Source organism: Physella acuta, unplaced genomic scaffold (genome assembly GCF_028476545.2).
Source record: "Physella acuta isolate Inbredline_101_S28 unplaced genomic scaffold, ASM2847654v3 ptg001134l, whole genome shotgun sequence".
NCBI lineage: Eukaryota > Metazoa > Mollusca > Gastropoda > Physidae > Physella > Physella acuta.
The window spans coordinates 224,237-240,377 of record NW_026732651.1 but is presented as its reverse complement, the minus strand read 5'-3'; the positions used below and the strand labels follow the sequence as shown (position 1 = coordinate 240,377).

General features: G+C 33.4%; 1 protein-coding gene across 1 annotated transcript; it reads right to left on the bottom strand.

Moving 5' to 3' along the window:
• Window positions 1-237: 237 nt before the first annotated feature.
• LOC131956212 (epoxide hydrolase 1) lies at window positions 238-10,303 on the bottom strand. The gene is made up of 6 exons (XM_059320628.1): window positions 10,082-10,303; window positions 4,946-5,070; window positions 4,638-4,750; window positions 2,890-3,055; window positions 1,135-1,316; window positions 238-500 (listed from the first exon to the last, which is right to left on the bottom strand). Exons 1-6 carry the CDS (start codon window positions 10,301-10,303, stop codon window positions 238-240), a joined length of 1,071 nt encoding a protein of 356 aa, XP_059176611.1.
• Between the last annotated feature and the right edge of the window lie 5,838 nt (window positions 10,304-16,141).

Below are 16,141 nucleotides of genomic sequence, written 5' to 3'. Positions count from 1 at the left end.
TTTATCTCCCCTAACAAATGAAACAAAGCTTGCTAATAAAGCTATTCATCTACCCTTATAATATAAATTAAACTAAGTCTGCTTATAAAGCCTGTTGCCCGCCTTAATAAATTGAACTAAAGCTATTTTATCTCCCCTTATGAATGAATCAAAGCTTGCTTATACAAAAAAAAATAAGCCTGTTACCTCCCCTTATACATTATACTAAGACCGATGCTATATGTCTTATAAATAAAACTACGCCTGTTTATTCAGCCAGGCTCTCATGGCCCTGTTGACCTTCTCAGGTGTGTCCATCTGTACGAAATGACCAGCCTCTTCTATACGTTCAATGGTCACTTGTGGCAAGGCCCGTTTGATGTCATCCACTGCTGTGACGTGGATAGCCTTGTCGTCACACCCCCAGATAACCAGGATGGGCATGGTAAATGTCATGTCGTAAGCATCAACTGGTGCTCCCAGAATAGCTCTGTAATAATTGATCGATGCTGACAGAGTCTCTGCAGAAATACATGTAAAAATGATACATAATTAAGTAGTAATGGGTTTTAATTAATTAATTAAGTAATTAATTCTTAATTAAAATAAAGGCTTTTGATATAATATATTTCTTAAACTTAAATTATATATAAAATTTACAATTATAATTATATGGGTGTGGGTAAAAGAAAATGTATTATGTTTCAAGACTTATATTATTTTTTTTTTATAAGACAACGCAACACCAAAGCAAGAACGGCAACTGGTTTATTATATAAAAAAATATGACTGAACTATTGATTGTACTGATATTTTCATGAAAAATCAGCATGGCTTATGTTATCAAATTTTATAACGTTATCAATAAAAATATTTAAGATGTATAATAAATATCTAAATAATTCTCTTTTAAAAAAATATTTTTACATTGAAAAATACAAAAAGAAATGCGATGATGAAAGTTACGTTTCTTTATTTACTTAACCAAAATTGTTAAAAGATGCAACTAATTCTTCTTGGCTCTTGATTAAACTTTATTTAAAAGGCACCAGAAAATAACTTTTTTTACGTGGTTGATCAAAGATTTACTTAAAGGCATTACGTTTATCCTAAAATAGAAGCTTGTAAAAGATAAAACAAAAACAGCACTTTTACCTTGTTGAGAGAAGATGTACATATAGGCGTCAAGTTCTTCCCGAGGTAAAGGCTTGTTGAAAGCTCCAGAGAAACAGAGACCTCCAGTTTTCTTGATGCCATAGCAGCTCTCAAGGGCTTCAAAATTTTTCATCCTAATGTACAGCTCTGGGAGATACGGGAGTTGGGAGAAGTAAATGTACCTGGGGGTGGGAAAAATGTACAGGTTAGAACAACAATTGGTGTTATTTAAGTTAAGTTTGGGATGTATGGTACATAGTGGTCTAGAGCAGGGGTCGGCAACCTGCGGCTCGCGAGCCACATGCGGCTCTTTTGATGTCCAGTTGCGGCTCTTCAGCTCCATGCACAAATATTTACAATTTTTTTTTTAAACTCATAAAAATATAAGTCTGCAACACTCGGGAATAAACGATATAACCATAGATATAAACAATAAACACTCGCTATTGTATTAGAATATTTAGTTACTCCCTATCTCAATGTACTTCCTATTACATTGTCCATTCCGAACTGAAATATTCATTTTCATTGTAGATATCTCAAACAAACTAAACCAGCTTAGTGTCTTGCATGAAGAAGTGGTTTGTTTCGAAAAAAAAAATACTTTTTTTTTGTTGAATACATGGTAAGTGGTAATTTACTTAATTACGAAAAATTAAAAAACAAATTATCGTTATGAAACCAATGCTACTATTCAATCACCTCAGCATTAATGTAAACAAAATGAAGGATGTTTTCACTGAGAGATTTTAGCAATTCAAAACAAATGCAAGTACTCTGACTTACATAGTAGATCCTCTCAACACAAATTCATATGGGATTATTTCATTTATTCAAAGCTATTATTTTAAATTATATATTTAGTATGATATTATATATATATATATATATATATATATATATATATATATATATATATATATATATATATAATCCTAAACAAATATACTATTGACATAAAAATGTGAGTGGCTCTTTAAAAAATGGGTAATTTTGTAAATTGTAACTTTTGGCTCTTTCGTCTCCAAAGGTTGCCGACCCCTGGTCTAGAGGTAGAGACCTAGATGATACGGGAGTTGAAATAAATACACGTAGCTAAGGAGGACTCGTGTAAAGGTAAGAAAAACAATAGAAATTGCTTGTAAATTGGCGACATTAAAGTTAAGTTTGGGACGGCGTGGTTGTAGCGGTAGAGTAGTAGAATGCGGACTTGAAATTCCGGAGTTAGAATCCGGGTTTAAGTAAGTAGAACTCGCGTTAGGGAAAAAACAGGCATAGTACTGACCACCTTCATCTTCCTAAATGGCTTTTTTTTAAATTTCTTTTTCAGGTATGTAATACTACACATTTGTGGAATAGCCTTACTTACACACTTCTTGAATAAAATAAGTATTTAACACTTGCCATAATACTAAACAAACTTTTGTGGAATTGCTATACTAATACACTTATTTTTACCAACACCTAATTAACACTTATCCTAATACTAAAATTGTGTGGAATAGCCATACGTACTTCAATCCTCCAACATGTAATTAATCAACACTTACCACAATACTAAAATTGTGTGGAATAGCCATACTTACTTCAATCCTCCAACATGTAATTAATCAACACTTACCACAATACTAATATTTTGTGGAACAGCCATACTTATTTCTATCTTCCAACATGTAGGCCTAATTAATGAACACGTACCACAATATTCACGTTTACACACTTCTATCCCCTAACATGTAATTAATGAACACTCACCAAGACATCTTAAACTGCTCCTTCCGTCTCATCATCTTTTCAAACACCGGCAGAGGCGGCGCATTCATGACAATAAATTTATCAACCATCTGCGGGTAGTATCGGCAGAAGGTCCACGATATGGCGACGCCCCAGTCGTGAGCGACCAGAACACAACTTGTGTACCATGGGGATGTGGCAATGATCTCATGCTAGGCAAACATTGTAGTTAAAAGCTTACGTAGTTTAACATTTATGTTCAATGTTTGTCAATTTTAAAATTTGTATGCTAAGTTTGTTCAAACATTGTAGTTAAACGCTTACGTAGTTTAACATTTATGTTCAATGTTTGTCAATTTTAAAATTTTTATGCTAAGTTTAATCTTTGTGCAAACATTGTAGTTAAACGCTTACGTAGTTTAACATTTATGCTCAATGTTTGTCAATTTTAAAATTTGTATGCTAAGTTTGTTCAAACATTATAGTTAAACGCTTAGGTAGTTTAACATTTATGTTCAATGTTTGTCAATTTTAAAATTTGTATGCTAAGTTTAATCTTTGTGCAAACATTGTAGTTAAACGCTTACGTAGTTTAACATTTATGCTCAATGTTTGTCAATTTTAAAATTTTTATGCTAAGTTTAATCTTTGTTCAAACATTATAGTTAAACGCTTACGTAGTTTAACATTTATGTTCAATGTTTGTCAATTTTAAAAATTTTATGCTAAGTTTAATCTTTGTGCAAACATTGTAGTTAAACGCTTACGTAGTTTAACATTTATGTTCAATGTTTGTCAATTTTAAAATTTTTATGCTAAGTTTAATCTTTGTGCAAACATTGTAGTTAAACGCTTACGTAGTTTAACATTTATGTTCAATGTTTGTCAATTTTAAAATTTTCATGCTAAGTTTAATCTTTGTGCAAACATTGTAGTTAAACGCTTACGTAGTTTAACATTTATGTTCAATGTTTGTCCATTTTTAAATTTGTATGCTAAGTTTAATCTTTGTTCAAACATTATAGTTAAACGCTTACGTAGTTTAACATTTATGTTCAATGTTTGTCAATTTTAAAATGCTTATGCTAAGTTTGATCTTTGTGCATAACAGTGTGTCTTACACACTTACGTAGTTTAACATTTATGCTCAATGTTTGTCAATTTTAAACTGTTTATGCTAAGTTTAACCTGTGTGCGAAACAGTGTTTCTTAAACACTTACGTAGTTTAACATTTATGCTCAATGTTTTTCAAATTAAAAGTTTTCTTCGTGCAAACCATTGTACGTTAAAGACATATAACTCACTCTTGCGTAATAATCATCAATTTTAAAACAGTTGTTTATGAAATTCTAATTTTTTTTTTTAATTTTAAATATTTTTATTGTTTAAATATTTTGACATGTAAACATAAAACAGTGGTGCTTGAACTGGATTGTGATGAAAAAAAAATGACATTATGGCAGTGTAGAATCAGTCAACCTTTTTAACATTATTGACAGAGACATAGTGGTATAACACTACTAGCAGAAACAAGGCAACTCCTAGGCCATTGGTCAATAGCTAGCTGCACATCAGTAATCATTCTTGTATTTTAGAATACTCGTTATGTGTACTCAAGATTCAACGTAACGATTATTATAATATATGTGTCGTTTTATATATAAAATACAACTTCTATATCCGGCATGATGTAATGTTTATGAAATTCTTAATTCAACGTAGTTTAACTAATTTGAGATGAATTGTAGCATGGTTTTTGATTACTCACCTAAAGCAAGGATAGTTATCTTAATGTCAGACAGCAGTGTGTCCATTGAATATTCAGTCAGCTTACTGGGTTTTTCTGCCTCTCCGCAGCCTCTGGTGTCTAAAGCAACCACCCTGTTAATTACAACATGAATTTAACATAATTAATTAAGTAGTAATTAGAGCTGGTATATTTTGTTACGATCTGTCTTTGTAGTTATTGTTACGTCCCTTGTATTATATTTATATGAATGATGTCCCAAGTGAGATTACCTGTAGTCCTTCAGAAAGTGTTTGATTTGTTTATTCAGTGAGTATGAGGTCTGTTACCTGTAATCCTTCTGGAACTCTTTGATTTGATGCCTCCACGAGAACCAGAACTCAGGGAAGCCGTGGATGAACAACATCAGAGGTTTACCCTCAGGTCCGCTGGCCACGAAGTGAAGCTTGATGCCCTGTAGAAGTACACAGCAGGTAAATCTATAACGCACTAAAAACAGCAGCCAGTTTAAAATGCAATCTGCTTTTGTGAAATAAAATAATACAACGCAGCGTAGAAGAGAAAAGTCTGACAAATGTGAAAGTTCCAGTTTATTCGGCCTCGGCTAGCCTTGACCTTTCATTGATAGTTCCAGTTACTGTACGTTTTATCTAGCCAACTGTATGCAACCAGCAGACGCGATAGTTGTCGTGTTGTGTAGCTCGTCTAGCAAGTCCGACACGACACGGTTATTTTTGACAGTCGAGGGGAGGGGAAGAAAAAGTTGGACATTTGCATTCATCGGTTTGTTAAATTCATCAGTTGCGTCACTAGGTCGGGGGGGGGGGGGGGGTCACACGGTGGTGTCGTTACCCCTCCATCAGGACCCCTCCCCCCATTGAGATGTTACTGTGTTGGGCTGTTGGGTACTTTGAGTTGATACACTATAACAATAAATAAGGAAAACATTTTTTCAAAGTATTTTAAATCATTCTATTGAAGTAATATACAGGGATGGGGTGGTGGTTTCCATAATTTCGTTAAAGCTAAATTGACTATGGCAATATTTTTAGCGCAATTTCCATACTGGCAATTGCGTTTAATAATGCGTCATTTCTGGATGGATGTGTGGATGTGTGTCCGCAGCTTTAAGTCGTATCTCCTCCTCAACAAAGCAATATCGAGGACTAGTTCCAAAAGCAAATATGTTAAGCAAGTTCCGAGGATGAACATATGCCAAAACAATTCCCGGAATTCCTTCCTGGATTTCCCGGAAAAGCCAAAAAAAAACCTCGAAAAAAATGCAGTTTTTGGCCTATATCTCGGCAACCAGACCAATCGATTCCTGCCATAATTTAGAACAATATTGCTGAAGAAAGTTTTCAAAAATATCCTTTCGTTCGGTCACAAATTTTTTTTTTTAAATTACATAAACACCTACAAACCGATCGTTCTCCTAGCTTGAACGTACGTCAGCAAACTTGATCACTATCTATTTTTAGATAACATAAGGAAATTGCGCTTAAATTGTCACTAGACTTTTTATTAACTTGTTTTAATTATTAGGCCTTATATATTTAGTGGAAGTGGAGAGAAAATAACAATTTTAAATTTAATCAGTGTCAACACTTTAGGTGTAAAATGCTTTAAAATGTTTATGTTTCGCAACCATGCGATAAACATAATTACATAAAGTATTGGCCTATGTTAAAAACGTATCTGTTCTTTAAGATAATTAACTGTACAAACAGAAGACGAAAAAGTTACCGTAACCCTAAGATAAGTAGGTCACCGGCAAAAAATGGTGAACAAAATAATGTTTTAACTAAATTAAGCTGAAATTAAATAAATCGACAACAATTATGAGATAAAAAAAACAAATAATTAATCACAAACGATAAGACTAGAATAACACAATACCAAACATTGACAAAATTTATGACCCGAATCTAAGAACAATCCTAATATATAAAAGCCCATGTGCGCAGTTCTCTCTCTCTCTCTCTCTCTCTCTCTCTCTCTCTCTCTCTCTCTCCGCAATATATTTTCGCAGGATATCACATCAGAATCTTCGGCGATTTATGAAGAACTTGATACGGACTTTTGTTGAAAATAATATGGTAGATGTTTTAAATGTTTGAACACAATTTTATTTAAAGGGACCGTCATGAGGTTTAGCAACTTTTTCTGAATACCTGTATTTAAACTATTTTTTTCTACATAATGGTAACACCCATGTTAATAACATAAATAAACTATGTTTAGGAAATATAAAAAAAAATTGAGGCATAACCGAGATAAAAATTGCAGAATAGTTGAAAAAAGTTTGTAAAATGCAGTTTCTACACCCAATGACATATTTCACTCACATTTTGTATGCGGTTTTAAACTATTCCTATCTATTGGATGTCAAAGGGAATTTTTTATATCTTGGTTAGAAATATTTTAATGATTTTTCTTTTGAATACTGTTTTAGTGCGTGCGTTAAACAGTGAACCTTCTTTATAAAACTTTTTGTAAAAAAACAACTTACAAAGCAAACTCAATTATATTTTGTGATCCAATAGATATAAGCATGCTTAATACCCATACAAAATTTCAATCCTCCATGATTGTTTCTGACAAAGATATGTTTTACAAAGTAAGGTATTTTCCCACAAAAAACAACTAACCGAGAAAAATGAAGAAAAAAAACGATTGCCAAGTCAATTTTAACAATAAATTCAAGTTGAATATCATACAATGGTTACATTTTAATCAACTATGTCCAATGGTGGACATAAAAAGCAATAAATACACGGGGAATGCTTTAAAAAAGACAAATAGGGATAAAATTACAAACATCAACCCCTAAGAAAAATTACAGGGAAACAAAGAAAATTTGAAAAAATAGCAATAAAAATAAATGACCATTGCATTTTTGTCATAAGTACATTATATTCTAATGATAAAGTATAAATCAAATGGTAAATTTGCTAAAGATATATTTTTATTCATTATCAAATTCATCAATAGCAAACATGGTAAAAAAAGAAAAACCCACCCTAATCCGCACTGCCAGCTAAATAAAGATGTCCCTCTACAACTGCTAGACCCTCCCCCCTGCTATTGTTTTCTAAAGTTCTCTTTGCCCTCCTAAGCTTCACCTCAGCTAATTCATACTTTTCTGCCCTCACAACCCTAACTTTATCTCTCCTAACCCCACTAATCTGAATATTATTTGATAAGCTACAACCTACTGCTCTAACAAAGTCTAACATTCCTTTGGACCCCCTATTAAAATTTACAACAGCAAGTGCTGTAGCTATGGCCACTCTCTTTGCACCCACTGTGACCTACTTAGGTCTGTTTATTTTAGTTTGCACTTGTTCCCTTACCATATATGGTCTGAGGTATAATGACCGGTTTTTTTCCGCTATCTTACTAAGAGAGTCTTAGACTCAGAAATTTTCCATCAAAATATGATTGATTGATTCAGACCATATGACCACCCCAGCCAATGGCCTTTTGATTTGAAGGTGACCTTCCAGGTTGCCTCAGTCTATAAATAGGCCGCCCACAGGTTTCTCAAGGCAGTCCATTTTGGCCAGTCGTCTGTGGGAGAGCATAAGTCCTGAGTGTGCTGTGCAGTATTAAGTTGTTTAAGTATCCTAGTATTATATTACTTGTGGCCAAGTGATTCTTTATGCTATAGCAGTGTTATGTGCTCTGTGGCTATTTTTATAAAGTGTTAGAAACTGTGATAGTATTTATTCTTACGCTTTGTAAGTTGGGTTTTTGTTATTTCTAAACTAAATATTTTATCTTGTTTAATCTAGTGTTCTGCCACGACTTTGTTCACTTATTAAAAGTTGTATGCAGATTGAATGAGTTGTTAACTTCAATAGTTTCACTAGTTTTCCCTAGACCTCGAAATCGAGCCCTAGTGAGTTGTTGAGTTAGTTTTCATTCATTTAGGCTTTAGGTCATTTGCATATAACCCCTGAAACGAACCCGGGAGCGTTCACCATCTATCTGGCTGGTAGATAGGTGTCCGTTACACCACAAAGATATGCTTTGGACAGTATGTCCACACAACCGAATGAAATGACTCATTAGCATTATGGGTCTGTTGCCCAGATTTTTATCCTGGAGCACTGATATTGATGGATTGTTACTCAGGACTGTATTCTTGTAGTATTTCTGCAGGTGTACAATCTTTGCCTGTGGAAATTAAATTTTTATTAGCACTTATGTATCTAAGAAAATCGTTGAACTCAAAATACAAGGTAAAAATGTGTATTTAGTGTATAAATGTGTATTAATTAGTTGGTTTTTTGTTTTTAATTTTATTTTTAAATTTTAATTTTTAATTTTTTAATTTTATTTTTAAAAATTTTTGCAATAAGGTTCATTGGATCTGAGAGGCTTTGCGGGAGTCATGTGACCAGGCTAGTTTCCATGTGGGATAAGTGGGTCACGTGACTTGCTCAGCTTAATAGGTAGGCTGAATGAGGATTAATGAAACATTTAAACATACTTATAACACAGAATACACATAAAATACGCAGCATATAATGTTTATTTTATTTGTTTGATTCTCTTTTAACAGACCCTAAATAGTCTAAATGAATAAAATAAGCCCTGAGCACAATCTGGGTCAATCTAATCTGGGTCAAGTGATTGCAAGTGAATGCAAGAGGAGTAACAAAAAAAAGCGATTGCCGTTGAGGGTCACCTCCATAATTTGAATTATCTCCAATGCTATGCGTAGGAATACAATATGAATCATACCTAATATAGTAGAATGGATGTAGAGATACAGGATACTTTCGGTTTGTTTGCATGTGAAACGGTCATTAAAAAGCACCTAATGGAAATTGGGAGTTCCGCTCGGTGAGCGCACATAGGACAGTGAACTCTTTCTTATAACACACACACACACACACTATTATCTGAGGATAATAGATAATCACAATTTCTAACGAAACGAATATATTCTTCATCATTAAAAAACAAAATTACCCCGTCCCATATTTCGTGGTATTTAAAATTGTTTCTGTCACTGATTATTTTTTTAAATCAATTATCTCTTAAATTTTGTAACATTTGACTGAAATATATACTTATTTAAACTAATATATGCATCAGTTACCTCTCCTGCACATTACTACTGCCGCCGAATTGATTACGCTAAAACGATAGATTACCTAATTTTTTTTATAAGGGAAGTAATTATTTTTTTTTTCTAATTTATCAAGGGACGAAATGAGGATTAAAGGACTAAATAAAAAATGTTGTTTGATGGACATGCCAGCAATTATCACATTAAGATTAATTTTTTTAGACGTTGAGCACTTTAGATGTATAACTGTAGCCACGTGATTGTTAAGTTTAGTGTTCAGCATTAGAGTGTTCTGTGGTGTTAACCCTAGTGTTGTTCCACTGGCCTGAGAACGATTTGACCTTTCTAAGGACCCTGCTTGACCCCCGCAAGGCCTACTTACCTTGAAGGGGGGCAAGACAGGGTAGATAAAAAGGTCTCTGAGGTTGACTAGATACACAACTAGCATTAATACCACACCGTTGCCAGGTGAACACCATAGCTTCTCCAACGTGTGCTCAACAATCCGTGGGATATTAATACAGAAAACAGGCAAAGGTTGTGCTTTATATGATTTGCTCGGATCTACAAGGCCCCCCTCCCTTGAACCGCCACCAAACACCATGCTTTCCCTGCCGTCCGAGCCCAAGGTCTCCACGCGAGACCGTCTTCTCGTGAAATGTATTAAATACAAATAGTAGCTGCTTAGCCGTGCTCCACCACGGTGAAACTGTTCAAATATACCGATACAAGCACAACGCTAACGTAACACGCAAGCACAGATGAAAAAAAAACGGCAGTGATCTCCCCTAAACTTTCTCGAATATTCTTATATAAAACAAACACGGGATGGGAACTCGGTATATAGTTGATTTTTAATCCAGGTTAAATACTTAAACTTTTAAAAATAGAATAGAATCTCATAGAAAAAACGATTGCGCACCAAGCCAACGCCGAATAAAGATGTGTATGATAGTGTGGAATATTATTAGTACTTTATAAATTTACATGCGTTTTCTCAGAAATCGGAAAGAGTGAAAATTACCACTTCCTGTCAACGGAAATTACTCAAAATTTGGCAGATGGTAGAGAATTAGATATTCTACTTGCATGTGAAATTTCATTTATCTTTCTGAAATAGTACTCAAGTCATAGGCTTTTGAAAAATTCAAAGTAGAAAAAGTACCACGTCCGGTTATCGGAATTCGCTCAAAAGTTGATACGGATCTACGATTTTGATAAAATACTTAAATATGAAATTTCATTAACCTAGCTGTAACGGTACTCAAGTTATCTTGTTTACACACACACAGACAGAAAGACAGACAGCCACACACACACACAGACATACGGCCAAGATTGCAAAATTATGTTTTTCCGTATCAGTGAGGTGTAAAACGTTCTTTATACTTCGTATAAACGAGAAAGTAAAAAAAAAAAACGCTTCTTCTGAGTTTACTTTTGTTTTTGCGTTTGCGTTTGTTTACTTTTTACTTTCTCAAATAAACCGGGAGTGATCTCCCCTAAACTTTCTCGAATATTCTAATATAACACTACGTGGGATGGCAACTCGGAATATAGACATGATTTTTGTTTACTTAAACTTTTAAAAATAGAATAAAATCTAGTAGAAAAAACATTGCGGACAAAGTGAACGCCAAAGCAAAAAGCGCATAATAGTGCGCAATATTATTAGTTCTTTATAAATTTATATGCGTTTTTTGAGAAATCGGAAATAGCGTAAATTAGTACTTCCGGTCTTAGGAAATTACTCAAAATTTGGCAGATGGTAGAGAATTAGATATTCTACTTGCATGTGAAATTTCATTTATCTTTCTGAAATAGTACTCAAGTCATAGGCTTTTGAAAAATTCAAAGTAGAAAAAGTACCACGTCCGGTTATCGGAATTCGCTCAAAAGTTGATACGGATCTACGATTTTGATAAAATACTTAAATATGAAATTTCATTAACCTAGCTGTAACGGTACTCAAGTTATCTTGTTTACACACACACAGACAGAAAGACAGACAGACACACACACACACAGACATACGGCCAAGATTGCAAAATTATGTTTTTCCGTATCAGTGAGGTGTAAAACGTTCTTTATACTTCGTATAAACGAGAAAGTAAAAAAAAAAAACGCTTCTTCTGAGTTTACTTTTGTTTTTGCGTTTGCGTTTGTTTACTTTTTACTTTCTCAAATAAACCGGGAGTGATCTCCCCTAAACTTTCTCGAATATTCTAATATAACACTACGTGGGATGGCAACTCGGAATATAGACATGATTTTTGTTTACTTAAACTTTTAAAAATAGAATAAAATCTAGTAGAAAAAACATTGCGGACAAAGTGAACGCCAAAGCAAAAAGCGCATAATAGTGCGCAATATTATTAGTTCTTTATAAATTTATATGCGTTTTTTGAGAAATCGGAAATAGCGTAAATTAGTACTTCCGGTCTTAGGAAATTACTCAAAATTTGGCAGATGGTAGAGAATTAGATATTCTACTTGCATGTGAAATTTCATTTATCTTTCTGAAATAGTACTCAAGTCATAGGCTTTTGAAAAATTCAAAGTAGAAAAAGTACCACGTCCGGTTATCGGAATTCGCTCAAAAGTTGATACGGATCTACGATTTTGATAAAATACTTAAATATGAAATTTCATTAACCTAGCTGTAACGGTACTCAAGTTATCTTGTTTACACACACACAGACAGAAAGACAGACAGACACACACACACACAGACATACGGACAAGATTGCAAAATTATGTTTTTCCGTATCAGTGAGGTGTAAAACGTTCTTTATACTTCGTATAAACGAGAAAGTAAAAAAAAAACCGCTTCTTCTGAGTTTACTTTTGTTTTTGCGTTTGCGTTTGTTTACTTTTTACTTTCTCAAATAAACCGGGAGTGATCTCCCCTAAACCTTCTCGAATATTCTAATATAACACTACGTGGGATGGCAACTCGGAATATAGACATGATTTTTGTTTACTTAAACTTTTAAAAATAGAATAAAATCTAGTAGAAAAAACATTGCGGACAAAGTGAACGCCAAAGCAAAAAGCGCATAATAGTGCGCAATATTATTAGTTCTTTATAAATTTATATGCGTTTTTTGAGAAATCGGAAATAGCGTAAATTAGTACTTCCGGTCTTAGGAAATTACTCAAAATTTGGCAGATGGTAGAGAATTAGATATTCTACTTGCATGTGAAATTTCATTTATCTTTCTGAAATAGTACTCAAGTCATAGGCTTTTGAAAAATTCAAAGTAGAAAAAGTACCACGTCCGGTTATCGGAATTCGCTCAAAAGTTGATACGGATCTACGATTTTGATAAAATACTTAAATATGAAATTTCATTAACCTAGCTGTAACGGTACTCAAGTTATCTTGTTTACACACACACAGACAGAAAGACAGACAGACACACACACACACAGACATACGGCCAAGATTGCAAAATTATGTTTTTCCGTATCAGTGAGGTGTAAAACGTTCTTTATACTTCGTATAAACGAGAAAGTAAAAAAAAAAAAACGCTTCTTCTGAGTTTACTTTTGTTTTTGCGTTTGCGTTTGTTTACTTTTTACTTTCTCAAATAAACCGGGAGTGATCTCCCCTAAACTTTCTCGAATATTCTAATATAACACTACGTGGGATGGCAACTCGGAATATAGACATGATTTTTGTTTACTTAAACTTTTAAAAATAGAATAAAATCTAGTAGAAAAAACATTGCGGACAAAGTGAACGCCAAAGCAAAAAGCGCATAATAGTGCGCAATATTATTAGTTCTTTATAAATTTATATGCGTTTTTTGAGAAATCGGAAATAGCGTAAATTAGTACTTCCGGTCTTAGGAAATTACTCAAAATTTGGCAGATGGTAGAGAATTAGATATTCTACTTGCATGTGAAATTTCATTTATCTTTCTGAAATAGTACTCAAGTCATAGGCTTTTGAAAAATTCAAAGTAGAAAAAGTACCACGTCCGGTTATCGGAATTCGCTCAAAAGTTGATACGGATCTACGATTTTGATAAAATACTTAAATATGAAATTTCATTAACCTAGCTGTAACGGTACTCAAGTTATCTTGTTTACACACACACAGACAGAAAGACAGACAGACACACACACACACAGACATACGGCCAAGATTGCAAAATTATGTTTTTCCGTATCAGTGAGGTGTAAAACGTTCTTTATACTTCGTATAAACGAGAAAGTAAAAAAAAAAAAACGCTTCTTCTGAGTTTACTTTTGTTTTTGCGTTTGCGTTTGTTTACTTTTTACTTTCTCAAATAAACCGGGAGTGATCTCCCCTAAACTTTCTCGAATATTCTAATATAACACTACGTGGGATGGCAACTCGGAATATAGACATGATTTTTGTTTACTTAAACTTTTAAAAATAGAATAAAATCTAGTAGAAAAAACATTGCGGACAAAGTGAACGCCAAAGCAAAAAGCGCATAATAGTGCGCAATATTATTAGTTCTTTATAAATTTATATGCGTTTTTTGAGAAATCGGAAATAGCGTAAATTAGTACTTCCGGTCTTAGGAAATTACTCAAAATTTGGCAGATGGTAGAGAATTAGATATTCTACTTGCATGTGAAATTTCATTTATCTTTCTGAAATAGTACTCAAGTCATAGGCTTTTGAAAAATTCAAAGTAGAAAAAGTACCACGTCCGGTTATCGGAATTCGCTCAAAAGTTGATACGGATCTACGATTTTGATAAAATACTTAAATATGAAATTTCATTAACCTAGCTGTAACGGTACTCAAGTTATCTTGTTTACACACACACAGACAGAAAGACAGACAGACACACACACACACAGACATACGGCCAAGATTGCAAAATTATGTTTTTCCGTATCAGTGAGGTGTAAAACGTTCTTTATACTTCGTATAAACGAGAAAGTAAAAAAAAAAACGCTTCTTCTGAGTTTACTTTTGTTTTTGCGTTTGCGTTTGTTTACTTTTTACTTTCTCAAATAAACCGGGAGTGATCTCCCCTAAACTTTCTCGAATATTCTAATATAACACTACGTGGGATGGCAACTCGGAATATAGACATGATTTTTGTTTACTTAAACTTTTAAAAATAGAATAAAATCTAGTAGAAAAAACATTGCGGACAAAGTGAACGCCAAAGCAAAAAGCGCATAATAGTGCGCAATATTATTAGTTCTTTATAAATTTATATGCGTTTTTTGAGAAATCGGAAATAGCGTAAATTAGTACTTCCGGTCTTAGGAAATTACTCAAAATTTGGCAGATGGTAGAGAATTAGATATTCTACTTGCATGTGAAATTTCATTTATCTTTCTGAAATAGTACTCAAGTCATAGGCTTTTGAAAAATTCAAAGTAGAAAAAGTACCACGTCCGGTTATCGGAATTCGCTCAAAAGTTGATACGGATCTACGATTTTGATAAAATACTTAAATATGAAATTTCATTAACCTAGCTGTAACGGTACTCAAGTTATCTTGTTTACACACACACAGACAGAAAGACAGACAGACACACACACACACAGACATACGGCCAAGATTGCAAAATTATGTTTTTCCGTATCAGTGAGGTGTAAAACGTTCTTTATACTTCGTATAAACGAGAAAGTAAAAAAAAAAACGCTTCTTCTGAGTTTACTTTTGTTTTTGCGTTTGCGTTTGTTTACTTTTTACTTTCTCAAATAAACCGGGAGTGATCTCCCCTAAACTTTCTCGAATATTCTAATATAACACTACGTGGGATGGCAACTCGGAATATAGACATGATTTTTGTTTACTTAAACTTTTAAAAATAGAATAAAATCTAGTAGAAAAAACATTGCGGACAAAGTGAACGCCAAAGCAAAAAGCGCATAATAGTGCGCAATATTATTAGTTCTTTATAAATTTATATGCGTTTTTTGAGAAATCGGAAATAGCGTAAATTAGTACTTCCGGTCTTAGGAAATTACTCAAAATTTGATAGAAGGTAGAGAATTAGATCTTTTACTTACATGTGAAATTTCATTTATCTATTTAAAATAGTACTCAAGTTATAGGCTTTTGAAAAATTCAAAGTAGAAAAAGTACCACTTTCGGTTGTCGGAAATCGCTCAAAAGTTGATACGGATCTACGATTTTGATAAAATACCTATATATGAAATTTCATCAGCATAGCTGTAACGGTACTCAAGTAATCGTGTTTACACACACACAGACAGGCAGACAGACAGACAGACACACACACACACACAGACATACGGACAAGATTGCAAAATTATGTTTTTCCGTATCAGTGAGGTGTAAAACGTCGAGATTTGTAAAAATCTCGATTTCTTTTTTTTGCACGATTACAAGACTTTCTCAATACTTAGTATATACGAGAAAGTAAAAACGCATGTAAATTTATAAAGTACTAATAATATTGCGCACTATTATAC

Coding starts and splice junctions, on each gene's coding strand:
- LOC131956212 (XM_059320628.1), bottom strand. CDS start 10,303: ATGGTGTTTGGTGGCGGTTCAAGGGAGGGGGGCCTTGTAGATCCGAGC. Junction 3,056..4,637: donor GATAACTATCCTTGCTTTAG/GTGAGTAATCAA, acceptor CCACATCCCCAT/GGTACACAAGTTGTGTTCTG. Junction 501..1,134: donor GTACATCTTCTCTCAACAAG/GTAAAAGTGCTG, acceptor GTATTTCTGCAG/AGACTCTGTCAGCATCGATC.